The sequence below is a fragment of the Bombina bombina genome, chromosome 5, assembly GCF_027579735.1.
Source record: "Bombina bombina isolate aBomBom1 chromosome 5, aBomBom1.pri, whole genome shotgun sequence".
Lineage (NCBI taxonomy): Eukaryota > Metazoa > Chordata > Amphibia > Anura > Bombinatoridae > Bombina > Bombina bombina.
Window position 1 is genome coordinate 716,728,915 of NC_069503.1, and position 18,212 is coordinate 716,747,126.

The 18,212-nt window shown below is 36.9% G+C and overlaps 1 protein-coding gene across 1 annotated transcript in view; it reads left to right on the top strand.

The window, feature by feature from the left end:
• The window catches only part of HIVEP1 (HIVEP zinc finger 1), a 445,290-nt gene that overhangs the window by 249,834 nt on the left and 177,244 nt on the right, over nt 1-18,212 (top strand). The window contains exon 3 of the mRNA XM_053714746.1: nt 1,437-7,195. Within this exon, the coding sequence (XP_053570721.1) occupies nt 1,437-7,195 (5,759 nt within the window). The remainder of the gene's footprint in view (nt 1-1,436; nt 7,196-18,212) is intronic.

Below are 18,212 nucleotides of genomic sequence, written 5' to 3' on the forward strand. Positions count from 1 at the left end.
CCCTGTCCCCTAGCCTTTCCCGGTCTATAAAGCTGTGACTTCTGAATGCAAAACGTTCTTGTGAGTGATGCACCTTTTTATTACAACATTTCTACCTTGTGATGTTAGACCAAGAGAAAAGTAAACACATATTTTATTCACAAGACTTGAACACACTGTTTAGTAACAATATCGTATGTTGCAGGAATGGACCAAATACCAATACAGTCCCGAAGTAATACCAATGCAATCCCAAGGTAATAAAGTTGTATCGAGACTGTAAGACTGTAAACCACTCCCCAGTGATTGAAATAGTAAATAAGACAATATTAGAGTCAATGTTGAAATCAATATCAGCTTCAGCTTACCGGGCTCACTCGATCTCACACAGTGGATTCCCCTCACATCGAATGCCCTGCCGTGCGTTGTTAAGCGTGTAACTCTTCCACGCTATTGCTGCTGACGATTTTCGCTGATGTCACTGGGGGCTTGTCCTTTCAGTCGTTGTATAATTGGTTTAGGTGCGGCGTCAAAAAAAGCTGTTTGCTTTGCTGACCCCTGTGTTCTTATATTGCCTAGGAATCTGGCTTTTAACTATATGCTTTAATAAAGACTTGCTTTTACCCTATCTCGGTTGGTGCTCCTAATTCTTGTATACTTATGTTTTGAGATACCAGCTACTACGGAGCACCTTTAATAATCTTTTAAAGGGACAGTGAAGTCCAAAAAAAACTTTCATGATCTTAATAGGGCATGCAATTTTAATCAACTTCCCAATTTACTTTTATCACCAATTTTGCTTTGTTCTCTTGGTATTCTTAGTTGAAAGCTAAAACTAGGAGGTTCATATGCTAATTTCTTAGACCTTGAAGACTGCCTCTAATCTGAATACATTTTGACCACTAGAGGGCATTAGGAGTGAACACTGATTGGCTAAACTGCATGTCTGTCAAAAGAACTGAAATAAGGGGGCAGTCAGCAGAAGCTTAGATACAAGATAATTACAAAGATAGAAAGTATATTAATATAACTGTGTTGGTTGTGCAAAACTGGGGAATGGGTAATAAAGGGATTATCTTTCTTTTTAAACAACAAAAATTCTGGTGTTGACTGTCCCTTTAAGCTCCCTGCAGCACTTCCTGTTTCTGGGTTGTTTCTCCCAAAGATGCTGAAACTCTTGGTCACCTTGTATGGGTCCTTAATTGTGGGGACCACAAATAACTCCCTCTGCAGTTAAGGAGTCAAAAAAGTAAGGCCTCATGTCCTTCCAGGTAGCAGGAACCAGTAAATTATGTATCAGAATTTAAAATCTGCTTAATCACAAAGGGTCTCGTATATCAGAATTGTAAGGGGCAATGATATTTTTTTTTGTTCAGTTAATTGTTATGCTTCCATATTATTTACTGCATTATAAACCTGTTATAATGTGATTTTCCCTTTTTCCTTTATTTTCTCAGAAATCTCAGATACTGGTTCAAGAAGACGCTTAGATGCTGCTAAAGGTGTCAAGCGGAAAAAGATTGTAACTGAAAATAATCTGAAGAAAATCCCTAAGTCACCTCTAAGAAATGTTCCTAAAGATAAGCAAAAACATGATTTAGAGGCCTTCTCTTCTCCTAATAATCCTTCTGGCTCGGACTGCTCCAAAGAAAAGTATCTATTACCTCGCCAAAACCTTAAACAAAACAGCAAGCAAAGTAAAAGTGTGGGTAGGTCTGATCTGATTGTTGAATCTGTGAAGTGTGAAGCATCAATGCAAGCTAAAAATCCTTCCATACCACCAGACTTATGCAATGGGAGGAGTGAGGACTGCGATTTTAGAAACAAATTAACTTCATCAGCAGAGCTTTCAGTTTCCAGGACATCACAGAGCAATCAAAAAAGTGCAAATGTTAGTTATGAAAATAAATACAAACAGTCCTCTTGTGCAAATTCACCATTTGATGTGTTATTAAAAGCTATGGAACCTGAGCTGAATACTTTGAATGAATCCTGGCCTCCATGTGGTACACAAACTGAAAAACAAGGACTTAATAAGATTTCAACAAGTTATACATCAAATGCAGGTTCTAAACTATCTACTTCTCAACATGGGATTACTTCAAAATATCTTCATCATCTTTGTGCAAGTCATAGTGATCAAATTTGCTCATCAGCAGATGTTTCTCAGCATGTCCGTGTTTATTCAAGTAGTGACCAAGAACGTCATTGTTATACAGCACTACAAAAACAGCAACCTACAACATGTCTTAGCTTCTCTGATTCACTGGAAACTATTAAGCACCAACAAGGTTACCAGTTGGCTAAAACATCATCTAATGTTCACCCTTCATCTTCTACTGCAACTCAGGTTCTTTCCCTGCCAGGAAATACTACTTCTCCTACTAATCACTCTAAGTTATCAGGAAATTCTACATATAACTTAACCCAGGTAGCTTCACTTATTAGTGGGGAGCAAATGTGTAATATTGTTCTAAAAGATCAGAAACCTAAAAAACAAGGTAAATACATTTGTGAATATTGCAACAGGGCTTGTGCAAAACCAAGTGTCCTCCTAAAGCACATTCGATCCCATACAGGAGAACGCCCATACCCGTGTGTTACTTGTGGATTTTCATTTAAAACTAAAAGTAACCTGTACAAGCACAAAAAATCTCATGCACATGCCATTAAGCTTGGGCTTGGTCTACAGTCAGATTCTGAAGGCATGATCCTTTCCCATGATTCAGATAAAACACTTTGTATTCATTCAGATGTGGATGATAGTGGGGAAAGTGATGATGAGTATACTCAAGAGGATAGTCTCTCTGGCCATGAAAGTTCTGAGAAAATAAAAATCTCACCTGGGGCATCATCACATAAAGAAAATAGCATGTCATACAGTACAGTTTTATTGCAAGAAACCTCTGTACAAGAGAAAAGTATAGAAACAAGACTGACAGCACCACCTAAAGTAGTTGTTTATCCTGTGAGCATTTCTCCTTTGAGAGCTGATAGCCCAAAATGCCTAGAGTCTTCAGAACATTTTGTTGCACAGATGCCAGAATTTAAAGTAAAAAATAAGAATCCAAATATATTACGTATATGCTCATTAAGTGACACTGAACAGTCATCTCATATGAAGTGTGAAGTTGCTAAAGTAGAAGACAAGCCTCCAGTAAATATGGTAAATGCTCATGCACAGTTACAGAGACAGCAAGCTACAGATTTTTCTCAAGATCAGCAAAGCAAATGTCTTCTAAGCCCTAGAAGCTTAGGTAGCACAGACTCTGGTTACTTCTCCCGTTCTGAAAGTGCTGACCAAGCAATGAGCCCACCAACTCCCCTTCTAAAATTTCTACCAGCTTCTGAAAAAGACTTTTCGAAAAATGTTACTTCCCTTTCACAAACAGGTACTTCTGTAGTGCAGATTATTCATCCAGTTAGTGTTGATAAACCAACAATTATTACAGGTACAATGCGTCCCCCATTGGGAACAAAATCTTTAGAAGAGCGTATTTCAAAATTGATATCGGACAATGAAGCTGTAGTGGATAACAAACAGTTAGATAGTGTTAAACCTAGACGCACCTCTCTTTCTAGAAGAGGAAGCATAGACTCCCCAAAGTCCTACATATTCAAGGACTCCTTCCAGTTTGATTTGAAACCGGTGGGAAGACGCACTAGCTCTAGTTCTGATATACCAAAGTCCCCATTCACTCCAACTGATAAATCAAAACAAGTTTTTTTTCTATCTGTTCCATCTCAGTTTCCTTCTATTGACTGTTTACCTATTACTCGAAGTAATTCAATGCCCACTACTGGTTACTCTGCTATTCCAACAGTAATTCCACCTTCACATACTCTTCGAGGAAGTCAATCATTTGACGAGAAAATAGGATCAATGTATGATGATGTTTTTATATCAGGACCTTCTACCCCCCAACAAGTTGCTCATCCCCGAATGCTTGTTAGACAAGCTGCAGTAGAAGACTCATCAACTGCAGAGCATTGTGGGCTTGGACCAGCACGATCAGTTGATGAAAGCTATACTGGAAGCAAAGTATCACCAGATCTTTTGCTGCCAAGGAGTAAATCGTTTGTGCAGTCATCTAGCTTAGACAAGAGTAAAAAAGCCCATCAAGTTAGGGGTACTATGTTTGAGTGTGGAACATGTAGAAACCGTTATAGAAAATTAGAAAATTTTGAAAATCACAAAAAATTTTACTGCTCTGAGTTACATGGTCCAAAGAGTAAAACAGTTCGAGAAACAGAACACAATTCAAACACAAGCAGTACACAACCTCAAATTCTTCACTACAGAGTTGCAAGTTCAACAGGGAGTTTAGAACAGCCTCTGCAATTCAGGAAAAGGAGAAAGATGAAAAGTGTAGGTGATGATGATGAGCCACCACAAAATGATGGACATAGTATTTCAGAAAATACAGAAATTACAAGTGCAGGAAATATAAAGAATTCATCTACTATTACAATATTGGGGTCGCAGTCATGTAGTGTGTCAACATTCAGTCCTCAGTTGGTGCCAAGAAGCACAGACAATGTTGACATTAATCTGTCTACAGTTGAAAAAAAAATAAGTTTTTCTTCCCAAGAGACTGTGGAGTTAAAATGTCAAGGAACAGGCATTTCAGTAATTCAGCATACAAATTCTTTGAGTAGGCCTAATTCATTTGAGAAATTAGAGTCTGTTGACAGAGGATCACCTATCACTTCATATGATTTACATAAACCTACTGTATCACATACAGCTTGTGTTGATCATGAAGATGGTTCCCGTCATAATTATTCTCAGACCTCCTCTAGCAGGTCACTTGAAATATCCATTTCAGAACTCAATGAAAGTCAAAGAATGATCTCTACAGACAGGAACACATTAGCTACACAATCCCGTCTTGTACGTCAGCATAACATCCAGGTTCCAGAGATATTGGTTACTGAAGAACCAGATAAAGATTTGGACAATCAGATAAATGATCAGGAACTGCTAGAAAAATTTAGTTGGCCACAACGCAGTGGAAGCCTCTCTAGTTTGCCAACAGAAAAACTACCCCCAAAAAAGAAGAGAATTAGACTGGCTGATCTTGAGCAATCCTCTGCGGAATCAAGTTTTGATTCAACACTTTCAAGAAGTTTGAGCCGTGAAAGCAGCTTATCTCGTGCTTCAAGTTTTTCTGCATCATTTGATAAAGAAGACTCTTCAAAACCTGAGGCTCCTTCAAAAGGAGATCCAGGAAACAAATCACTAGAGTTCCTTACGATTCCATCAGGCTTAAACACTTTTGGTGTGCCCAGGGAAATGAGACGTGCTGCATCAGAGCAGATTAACTGTACCCAACCTTCTGTGGAAGCCATGGAGTACCGAAGTAAATCTTTTGATTGCGGTAGTATGTCACGTTCAAGATCTATGTCACCTACTATTATAACAACTCCTACTTCTCAGGCTTGCACCACAAATAGCGGACATGTACCTTTATTAGAAAGGAGGAGAGGACCCCTGGTTAAGCAAATATCTTTAAATATTGGTCCAGAGGGAAACATCCCTGTAGCAAAATCTAAATTTCCTAATCAGCTTTCTGAAAATAAACATTTCTCACATTCTAATGTAAAATCAATGGAAAGATGTCATACAGAAGTTAATGTAAGTCTTAAGGAGACTACAAAAGAAAAGTCTGTAAGTGAACTGCAGTTTTCAGACCAAAGTTCTAAGCTTCCTATCGTCTCATCTATTCAGCAATTGGACAGTTCTGGTTTACCGAATGTCACAAATGCATCCTTATTAAATAATGATCTTTTTACCTCTATACTAAATACTTCAAAAAGAGATGACAAGGAAGGCACTTCTTCCAGTAATGGGAAGGATTGCTTTGCTCCAAAATACCAGCTATGTATACAGAAATTCCATGAAAGTCAATCTTGTTCTTCCAAACCGTTAATAAATATGTTGCCATATAATAGAGCTCTTACAGAAACTATTCCTGAAGCCCATAGTAGCAAATCATGGCAATTGGCATCTCCTGACAGCAGCAGTATGAATAAACATAATAAATCTAACAATTTCAGTAGTAAGATTCAGAATGCACAGTCTGTATCTGTGCCTGTGCATAACTATAGCATTTCTTCATATTATGGTTTTTCGGCCATTTCAACGCTTCCAGAAATTTTGGTGACACAATATCAAGTTAATCAAGTGGTTTGCAAAACAAGTACAGTACCTGTGCCAAATTCTAGAAATAAATCACTAATACCAAAGTGTTATGAAGAAACCAGCCATACTATTTTAATACCACAAAAAGCAAGCCTATATGAAGGTTGTTTTTCAGAATCTGCAGGTGGAAAATTTACAGAACTTGAGACTGTTTTTCAAAAAATGCCAGTTGCTGGCCTCCTTCCACAACAAGAGATAGCTGCCTCTAGCAAGAGAATGTTGTCACCAGCAAATAGTTTGGATATTGCCATGGAAAAACAACAAAAACGTGTTAAAGATGAGAACGGGGCTGCATGTAACACCAGTATTCAACCGACGCATTTATTGGGTTTGAAAACTAGTGAACCTTCTAAACAAAGGAAACCAATGCTGGTTAGACAGCTCTGCACTACAGATCCAAATGAAAGCTTAGATCAAGATCCTATTATTGCACTTGGGAAAAATGATCAGGAAAATAGTTCTTCTGGATCTCTGCTCAGTGACTTTTGTGGATCTAAACATTTAGTTGCCTCTTGTTCTGAAGATAAAAATGAATGTGAAAAAAAATCAAATGAGCAGCCATGTTCTGCAGTAGCAATAGCATCAGTATCTTCTCTGGTAAATTTTCAAAGGTCCGTATTCAGTAGCCAAGATAGGTCAGCTGTGTCTACAAAAGCAGTGCATCTTCAAGGCCAAGTAAAACTAGGTGCAGCAATATCTGTTGTCAATGTTGGAGACATGCAACGTCTGTCATTCCCAAGCCTCAAAACCTTAACAAGTTTTACGTGGTGTTATCTTTTGAAGCGGAAACCAATGCATGTTGCTCAGAATGACCAAAAGACATCAGCCTATGCTTCCTGGAATGTTAGCCCTAATAATCCCAATCCACTGGGTTTAGCCACTAAAGTAGCACTTTCCCTTCTGAATTCTAAACAGAAGTCTCAGAAATTCATCTTTACTCAAGTTAAAACCACTCATGCAAGATGTGATACTCTGGTTTACTCAAGCAAGTGGAAAAGAATGACAAAAAAGGTAAAAATAAGCACCATAATTGTTAAGACACTTTGTTTTATCTGGAAAAAAAACAGAACATGAAAATGTATTTTAATCACATTGTTAAGAAAAGTATGTGTTCTCTCCATATCATCAAAAGATAGGTTACACCTATAGTAACTTAATTATAAATTATTTTGTGGTCAGTTAGTAATTGTACATGACATACAGGGTTAGACTGGGAATATGCTCAGTCCTCAAATGAGTTTACTGTATGTAGCATGAGAGTACGTGAAAAGTATACACATACACAAATCTGTAAGCACCACACAACAAACCTCACCACAACCTGTGAACTTATAGATATTCAGAGAGATCTTCAAAATAAAAAGTAAAAAAAAAAAAAAATGCAGAGATCATGACTTTAATACAAATAGACATTTTTGGTTAACCAGCAAAATAATGATTTGGAGAGATGGTCAACTAGAACTTTTCTCTTTTCTGTAGTCTTGTCTCATCTCTGTAATATACAATTATCTAAAATATATATTATAAAATAGTCGACATGGGGAAATGTTTACTAGTCCACGCAAATTTGCTTGGCTTCTTGTTTAAACTTGGATTCAATCAAGGAGCACATTAGTCATTGCCTTTTCAATATAATCTCCTTTTCCCACTTTCCTTTATCTTTCTATAGCCATCTATCTTGTCTTTTATGCATCTCTCCCGCCACTTCTAACCTCGGCCTTTTCATCTCTCACCTTTTTTTTTTTACCTCCCACTTTTGCCTGTCTTTTATCATATTCTTTTAATTTTTTTTCATCTCTCCTTTATATTCTCTCTTCTTTGTGTGTCTAACACTCTTCAAAGTTTACTTTCTAAGACCTTTCTATCTTGCACCTTTTTCCTTATGTGTTCATTACCCAACATCTGTCATCTTTAAGCCACTCTTCTGTCCTTTCCAGCCCCAGTTGCCCTCTATTCACTGCTGTCACTCCTTTATCCATTTTTAAAAAAATGCACGTCTCTTCCTGGTGCTCGTGTTTCCAGCCATGTAGCTCCACTTGGCTGCCTGGCCTGCCAAGCCACTTTATTCCCCCCCAGCTTAGGCTTTTTGAACTAGGAAAATTGAAACTTGCATTAAAAGGACATTCTGTTTATAACAATGTTTTCATGTGTGTGAAAGATTACAGGTTAGAACTTTCCATGAAAATTAATTTAAAGCTTTTGAAATTTAAACAAAGTATGCACAATTGATCTCTATACATTGCATAACTTGTCAGAAAAAAATCTAATACTTATTTGAAGTTCAAACTAAGTAATATTGCATTATATTTTTATCATGGATTTGTTGATTATGCAAATCTACTGTATTTACTGGTCCTTTAAACTCATTTTAACACACAATAAATCTTTATACAATGTCCCTCAATATTTTGGCGTGGAATTCTTGCACATCTTAAGCTAAGCCATAGACAAATCATTCACAATTTTGAAAGGGACAGCCTACTCGTAATTAAACTTTCATGATTCAGATAGAGCATGCAATTTTAAACTTTCCAATTTACTTTTATCATCAAATTTGCTTTGTTCTATTGGCATTCTTAGTTGAAAACTAAAGCTAAGCAAGCTCATATGCTAATTTCTACGCCCTTGAAGCCGTCTCTTATCTGTATGCATTTGACATATAGTTAACATTGTGCTCACGCCCTTGGATTTACTTATTAAAGGGCACTAATTGGCTAAAATGCAAGTTTAGAAAAAAAGATAAAAGAAGGCGCCAACATAGTGCGGTTACCAATGGGATGGAACACGCTTAGTAAATAATACCAGGTACTCACAGGATGAAAGACACTTGAGAAGTGTCACAGGTGCCTCCTGGACTCTCAGAGTTGTCCAGCTAACTCCCACTCCACTGTGGTGGTAAGGTTCCGCTTGTCTCTACCGATTAGGATGGCTCCGCTAGTGGTTGTGGCTCCCAGCCAGTATTCCAATAGGACTCTCTTGCGGTTTCCCCAAATCCAGCTATCCAGTTAAAATCCGTGCTCTCCGGTGAGAGGTGATACAGCAAGGATAAAAGTGGTTTGTGACGGTGGTAACAAACTTAAAAGTCCGTTCCTCCTCGCGTAAGTAAACGGCCCGTATCAGAACGAAAGCCCAACCTACAACGTCAAAGATACGCGAGGTACGTCTCTAACACCACCCGACAGCCTCTGCGTTAACCGCCTAGGTAGGCGGTTAACGCAGAGGCTGTCGGGTGGTGTTAGAGACGTACCTCGCGTATCTTTGACGTTGTAGGTTGGGCTTTCGTTCTGATACGGGCCGTTTACTTACGCGAGGAGGAACGGACTTTTAAGTTTGTTACCACCGTCACAAACCACTTTTATCCTTGCTGTATCACCTCTCACCGGAGAGCACGGATTTTAACTGGATAGCTGGATTTGGGGAAACCGCAAGAGAGTCCTATTGGAATACTGGCTGGGAGCCACAACCACTAGCGGAGCCATCCTAATCGGTAGAGACAAGCGGAACCTTACCACCACAGTGGAGTGGGAGTTAGCTGGACAACTCTGAGAGTCCAGGAGGCACCTGTGACACTTCTCAAGTGTCTTTCATCCTGTGAGTACCTGGTATTATTTACTAAGCGTGTTCCATCCCATTGGTAACCGCACTATGTTGGCGCCTTCTTTTATCTTTTTTTCTATATAGTATCCACCCCTGGGTCACCAACAGGGATCTTTTGGAGAAGAGCCTGCCTACTGTGATTTGGACATTACGCCCATCATATATGTAACACTTTGAACTTTGATCATTGGGACTTTTTCACTATAACATTTTACAATTCTATCACATTGCTGTGTTCATTATTTACAGTGCCTTGCAGTTTTATCACCTTATTATTTTGGGGTGTTTGCTGTAAAGACACCACTATATTATGTTATCACTTTTAATATCTAAGAAGAATTTATTTGTTTCTTAAGAATTCATTTGTATCCTAATATAATTTGATTGGGGTATTTTTCTATAACGATTTGTATCGTATAGTTATATATTTAGATTTTTAACACTGTGATTGTGTCTCACTGTCATACAGACAGTGGATTTTCAGACCATTGGCGCACTAATTATACACTAGCACTTTTAAAATGCAAGTTTGTCAAAAGAACTGAAATAAGGGAGGCTTAGATACAAGTTAATTACAGAGGTAAAATTTATATTAATATAACCGTGTTCGTTATGCAAAACTGTGGAATGGGTAATATAGGGATTATTTATCTTTTTAAAGAGACTTTCAACACCAGAATTTTTGTTGTTTAAAAAGATAGATAATCCCTTTATTACCCATTCCCCAGTTTTGCCTAACAGTTATAATAATACACGTTTTACCTCTGTAATTACCTTGTATCTAAGCCTCTGCTGATTGCCTCCTTATTTCAGTTCATTTGACAGACTTGCATTTTAGCCAATCAGTGCTCACTCCTCGGTAAATTCACGTGCCTGAGCTCAATGTTATCTATGTGAAACACATAAACTAATGCCCTCTAGTGGGGATTCAGCTTAGAGGTGGCCTTTAAAGGGATACGGAACCCAAATAGTTACTTTCATGATTCAGATAGAGCATGCAATTTTAAGCAACTTTCTAATTTACTCCTATTATGAATTTTTCTTGGTTCTTTTGCTATCTTTATTTGAAAAAAAAGGTATCTAAGCTAGGGAACTAGCCAATTTTTGGTTCAACTCTGGACAACACTTATTTATTGGTGGGTGAATTTATCCACCAATCAGCAAGAACAACCCAGGTTGTTCACCAAAAATGGGCCGGCATCTAAACTTACATTATTGCTTTTCAAATAAAGATACAAAGAGAATGAAGAACATTTGATAATAGGAGTAAATTAGAAAGTTGCTTAAAATTGCATGCTCTGTCTGAATCACAAAAGAAAAAAATTGGGTTCAGTGTCCCTTTAAGTATTGTGAAGCTGGTCTCTATCTTTACTACATGCTTAAAGGTTGCTTACTGAGAAAAACATGACAAAACCTTTTTTATCAACTATTGTATAAGAAACAAACATAAAGTTACATGTGAGTAATAAAACACATTGGTGTAAAATTCATAACATAATTTGTTTTTCCTGTAAACAAATTTTGTGGATAGTGTGAAAATGAGTGCAGTGTGGTTTTAGCGTCAGTCACAGCCCAAACTCTAAGGCTGAGGAATTTTATGACGATATTGTTTCTTGGGGATGTAGTCTCATTTTCTATGCAAGCACTTCTCCTCGTGGCACGTACAAGCAATGGCATACTGCTATGCACTGATCAAGTATAAAGGTTTGTATAATTACCAGTGTAAGAGGAACAGCTGAGATGCCACTTCTGCATTGTTCACTTGACTGTTTAAGTTTCTAACAGGTGAGAAAAAAATTATAGTATCTACTGGCCTTCTAACTGCCTAAAGTACCTGATGGCATTATCCTTGCCTATTGTACATGCAGGCCTGTTACATGACTTATAGTGCTTGCAGGCCTGTTACCCTCCTGTTGTACCTGGTAACATATACCTGCCTATTGCACTTGCTGGTCTCTTACCCTTTTCCTATAGTGGTTTTATCCTGTTTATTATAGTATCTGCTAGCCTTCTAAATGCCTGCCAGCACTTGGAAGAATTTTTTTTTCTAGCATTAGCTTTCAGGCCTTTTACCTGACATATAGTGCTTGTAGGCCTGTTACCCCAAGGTACAACATGCTCTGATCTGAGATGTCAATTCAGAAAATGCAGCATGTCTGCAGAAAGAACAGGCCACATGCAGGAACTGTTGGCGCTTTTGCTTTGCTGCTCGACATCAGGCTGTTCTCTTTAAACAGAACTGTGCTCTGGCTGCACAATATAAGTTTATATATAACATTGTGCAGCCAGAGCAAAGAGCTATTTGCAGCACTGCTCATATTTAACTGTTCTCTTCAAAGTGGCAGCATATTGATTGATGACTGGCTCTCAGGGATTTTTTTAACCTCCACCCCCAACCTTTCACCTTGTAAGCAATGCATCTTTTTATTACTACATTTTTATCTTATTATTATGGATTGTTAGACTAAGAGCAAAGGGAACAACATTAAGGAGACATTTTAATAACTTAACAAAAATTATTTTTTCTCTGTAGCTATTTTGCAATACCACTTTCAGCTGGTGCAATATATTATAAAACTTTAAAAACTGCTTTATTCTCCAGTTAACACATTGAAATTATGCTAATACCTTAGTATAATTGCCAAATTTAATATTAAATTTCGTTTCAAAATGACCTGCAGAAAATTTTCACTAAAAAAAATAAATCTCAAAGTAAAAAAAATGTTTTGCCTCTGGTAACATTCTACGATCTGTGCAATTATCACACTACTTTACACTGATTTACTAAAAGATTGGAATATATATTTCTTTGTGAATAATTAGTTGTGTTTCTATGCTGCAGTAGAAGCCCGACCTCCCAAAAACTTGACCCATCACATACACCTATATAGTGTTCTCCTCAGGTCCTTTTTAGTGGGTGCACCACCCAGCTGATTTTGCTGACCACCTGACTAAAATTTTAGCCAATATTAAGCTAAAATTAGCTAATATTTAAAAAAGTTAAATTTGTATTGCACAAATTATCATTAAATACATTTGTTAAATTATGCAATTAATTTGTGTTTTGCATAGCAGAAAAATATATATTAGAAAATATTAAACTGCCCCACCCAGCTACTTCATAATGTCACCTGGCTGGCAAAAGTTTCTGTGGAGAACACTGCTATAGTTACCTTCCTATTGTACCTGCTAAGTACCCATTACCGGCCTATTGTACTTGCTAGTCTGTTACCTGTTGTCTATAATGCCTTTATCCTGTTAACCCTAACTACCCATCTGTTATCAACTATTTCATTGGCCTATTATTCGGTCTTCCTATGATATGTTAGTCCGCTGGCCTTTTATATGGTGAGTTGCCAGCTATTGTCTACAAAAAACACTAGGCAATCTATGGTGTCTGGCACGATGGTATGTGGGACCACACAATGCCACCCCAAAAGCTTTACCTTAGCCCCCACTCTTGATCCAACATATATATTTTTCACAAATAAACGGTAATTTCTTTCATGTAATTGGCAAGAGTCCATGAGCTAGTGACGTATGGGATATACAATCCTACCAGGAGGGGCAAAGTTTCCCGAACCTCAAAATGCCTATAAATACACCCCTCACCACACCCACAATTCAGTTTTACAAACTTTGCTTCCTATGGAGGTGGTGAAGTAAGTTTGTGCTAAGATTTCTACGTTGACATGCGCTTCTCAGCATTTTGAAGCCTGATTCCTCTGAGTACAGCGAATGTCAGAGGGACGTGGAGAGTATCACCTATTGGATGCAATGATTTTCCTAATGGGGGTCTTTTTCATAGGTTCGTTATCGGTCATAGAGATTCATCTCCTACCTCCCTTTTCAGATCGACGATATACTCTCATATACCATTACCTCTGCTGATAACTGTTTCAGTACTGGTTTGGCTATCTGCTATATGTGGATGGGTGTCTTTTTGTTAAGTATGTTTTTCAGCTATGGTTTGGCACTTTATGCATTTATATAAAGTTCTAAATATATGTATTGTACTTATATTTGCCATGAGTCAGGTTCATGTATTTCCTTTTTGCAGACTGTCAGTTTCATATTTGGGGAAAGTTAATATTAATCGACATATACCACACAAGCTCCAAGTTGCAAGATCTCTTAACCAGATCTCAAAGAGAAATCGATATATAGCTATATAGGAGCGCTAAAAAACCCAAATAAGGTTCCCAGCTAAAGGTGGAGTCAGCGGGAAACACAGACTAAACAAATGATGAATAAGATAGAGGTGATGAAAATAAAAACAGTATCATTATTCTAAATACTAACATGCATACTAAACATATAATTTAAAAACTAAGATTTCCCATATGGGAGATGTAAAATGTTTAAAAATATATATATATAGGATGGTATCAATTGAGAGTTACTGAAATGCCCTGTGTGTAGCGGCTATTTTACAGTTCTGGTTATGCTATGCTTGATAGAAGTAACCTCAAAGGTAACTAAGTAGCATAAAAATACACACCAATCTAAGTTACAAAATATAGATCACAACATATTAGTATACCAATCAAGGTTTAGATCACAAAATATTAGTATACCAATCAAGGTTCACAAAAGATGGTTAAGGCTTACAAAAATAGTTATAGATGAATGCAAGAAAAAAATATATTTAAAATATAAGATATAAATTGTGTCCAAATAAAGTCCAAATAAGTCCAAATGTATCCAGTGGAAAAAATCCAAAAGTAATGATTAATCCAAAGAGGTGAGAAAAAGATATATATATATATATATATATATATATATATATATATATATATATATATATATATATATAAAAATAATTAAAAAAGTGGATATAAAAAGTGAAAATAGTGTATCGAAAAAATAGTGTTTAAAAATGTGTTAGTCCAACTAAAAACGTTGTGCTAGTGAAGGGGTGTACACCTAAAAAAATGCTGAAATGTATCAAAATCTCCAAAAGTGAAAAAAGAAGTGTAAAATCCAAAATATATCCTCAAATGTCCTCAATTATGATGCTTAGTAAATCTTCTTTGAATGTGATATTTACGATAGGTTTTCCTATAAGTGTGTCTTATCCTAGTGAACTAATCCCAAGTTAAAACATCTTCAGTATCCTATAGAAAAGTAAAAAAACATAGTGCAATAATGCTACTACAATTGAGCTAAAGTAGGTATTGAACTCGCCAAACTTAGAACCTGAGCCGTAATATATAAGTAATCAACGCGTTTCGATCCTTCTGGACCTTTCTCAAGACTGATATCGGCTTGTAGATTCCTACCTTAAATAGAATATTTCTTCCAATCATTGTTTTCCAAAACGAATTTGTGCCGAAATTATTGGCGCCAAAACTATTCAAATGATCTCATTTTGTATCCGGAAGTGTAAATAGGAGGTGTGCTATGATCCGGACATAGTAGTATGTGCCCATGTGTATTGAATCCCTTTCAACCTAACGCCCGCTCTCGAGTGAAACCTGCCGCCGACAAAGTGAAACCAGAAGTGACATAATAGTAGTAGCATAACCAGAACTGTAAAATAGCCGCTACACACAGGGCATTTCAGTAACTCTCAATTGATACCATCCTATATATATATTTTTAAACATTTTACATCTCCCATATGGGAAATCTTACAGTTTTTAAATTATATGTTTAGTATGCATGTTAGGATTTAGAATAAAGATACTGTTTTTATTTTCATCACCTCTATCTTATTCATCATTTGTTTAGTCTGTGTTTCCCGCTGACTCCACCTTTAGCTGGGAACCTTATTTGGTTTTTTTTAGCGCTCCTATATAGCTATATATCGAAAGTTAATATTAAGAAATATTTGTCTTACCTGGGGTTTAGTCTTTTTTTCAATTGACTACTTTGTTTCAAATTGCGGGCTGACTTAGGCTTGCGGGTGCGCCAAATGTTACACTTTATTGCGTCATTCTTGGAATTTTTTGGCGCGAAAGGCACAACCATTGACGCAAGTTCGTCATTTCCGGCGTCGTAATTGACGCAGAGGTTCACACAGGGTTGCGTCAGTGACGCGAGTGTGTCATTTCCGGACATGGTTGGCGCCAAAAAAATTTCCAGTTACGTTGTGCGTCATACTTGGCGCTAAATTTTTTTCATTATTTATTTGCCCCATTGCTTTTGCCTCTTCCCTTTTTCTATGTCAAAGGGCTATGCTATTTGCATTTTTTCCCATTCCTGAAACTGTCATATAAGGAAATTGACAAATTTTGCTTTATATGTTGTCTTTTATTTTACATTTTGCAGCATGTCTCAATCTGATCCTGCCTCAGAAGTATCCGTTGGAACTTTGCTGCCTGATGTCGGTTCTTCTAAAGCTAAGTGCATTATATTTCCGAATGTCATTGTATGATAAACTTTTTACATGCAGATATTGTATCCATCAGTTAATAGTACATTTACTGTTGTTGTTCCTTCAACTTTTAATGTACATGTTATACCTATGAAATTCAAAGAATTTGTTTCTGATTCTATTCAGAAGGCTTTGTCTGCTATTCAGCCTTCTAATTAATATAAAGGTCTTTTTAAAACTTCTCATAAGGTTGATGAAATTTCAAATGACCGACAACATAATGAATTATCCTCTTCTGATGAGGATCTGTCTGATTCAGAAGATCTTTCCTCAGATATTGACACTAACAAATCTACTTATTTAAAATGAAGTATTTTCGTTCTTTGTTAAAGAAGTGTTAATTATTTTGGATATCATAGAAACTAGTCCTCTTGATATTAGAACTAGTAAATTCTGTTTTTAAACCTCCTGTGGTTACTCCGTTCCTGATGCTATTTCTCTTATGATTTCTAAGGAATGGAATTAGCCAGGTACTTATTTTATTCCTTCTTCAAGGTTTAAAAAAAAAAAAAATTGTATCCTTTTACCAGCAATTTCTATAGAGTTTTGGGAAAAGATCCTCAACTTGTTGGGGCTATTTCTACTCTTGCTGTACGTACCTCTATTCCTATGGAAGATAGTACTTAAGTTCTTTTAGATAGGAAACTTGAATCTTATCTAAGGAAACTTTATTTATATTCAGGTAATTTCAGGCCTGCATTTTTTTTGGCTGATGTTGCAGCTGCATCAACTTTTTTGTTGGAGATTTAGCGCAACAAGAATTGGATTCTGTTTTATTTAGTATTGTTCGCTTTCTGCAACATACTAATCAGTTCTGATGCCATTTTTTTATATCATCAAGATTGATGTTAGATCTATGTCTTTAGCTATTTTTAGCTACAAGAGTTTTGAGGCTTAAATCTTGGAATGCTGATATGACTTTTTAAGTCTAGATTGCTATCTCTTTCTTTCCAAGGTAATAAGAGACCTAAGGGTAAATATTAAGCTTCTAAATCGTTTTTCGTTCTTTTTTCAAATAAGGAACAAAAACCTAATCCTTCCCTATGGAATCTGTTTCCAATTGGAAACCTTCTTCAAATGGAATAAATCCAACCCATTTAAGAAACCGAAAAGCCAGCCCCTAAGTGCGCATGAAGGTGCGACTCTCATTCCAGCTCAGCTGGTAGGGGGCAGATTAAGTTTTTTTTCAAGAATGTTTTGGATAAATTCGGTCCAAATCAATGGTTTCAGAGTATTGTCTCTCAGGGGTTTCGAATAGGATTCTGAGTAAATCCTCCTGTGAGAAGATTTTTTTTTTTTTCTCTCTCGTATCCCAGCATATCCAGTTAAAGCTCAGGCTTTCCTGAAGTGTGTTTCAGACCTGGAGTTTCAGGGGTAGTCATGCCAGTTCCTTTTCAGGGACAAGGTCTGGGGTTTTTATTCAAATCTATTCATTGTCTCAAAGAAGGAAATTTCATTCAGACCAATTCTGGATCTGAAAATTTTGAATCGTTATGTAAGAGTACCAATTTTCAAATGATGACTTTAAGGACTGTTCTGCCTTTTATTCAGCAAGGACATTTTAGGTCCATAATGGATTGCAGGATGTATACCTTCATATTCTGATTCATTCAGATCATTATCAGTTCCTGAGATTCTCTTTTCTAGACAAGCATTACCAATCGTTGCTTTTCCATTTTTTGATTAGCAACCGCTCAAAGAATTTTTTTTAAAAAGGTTCTTGGTGCCCTGCTTTATGGAAACCAGAGAGCAGAGTATTGCGGTGTTTCCTTATTTGGACAATATTTTGGTACTAGCTCAGTCCTTCCGTTCTGCAGAATCTCACACTAATCAACTAGTGTTGTTTCTTAGGAAACATGGTTGGAGGATCAATTTACCAAAAAGTTTCTTGATTTCTCAGACAAGGATCACCTTTTTAGGTTTCCAGATAGATTCAGTGTCTATGACTCTGTCTCTAACAGACAAGAGACGTTTGAAAGTGGTTGCAGCCTGTCGGCACCTTCAGTCTCAGTCATTCCCTTCAGTGGTTATGTGCATGGAAAATTTAGGTCT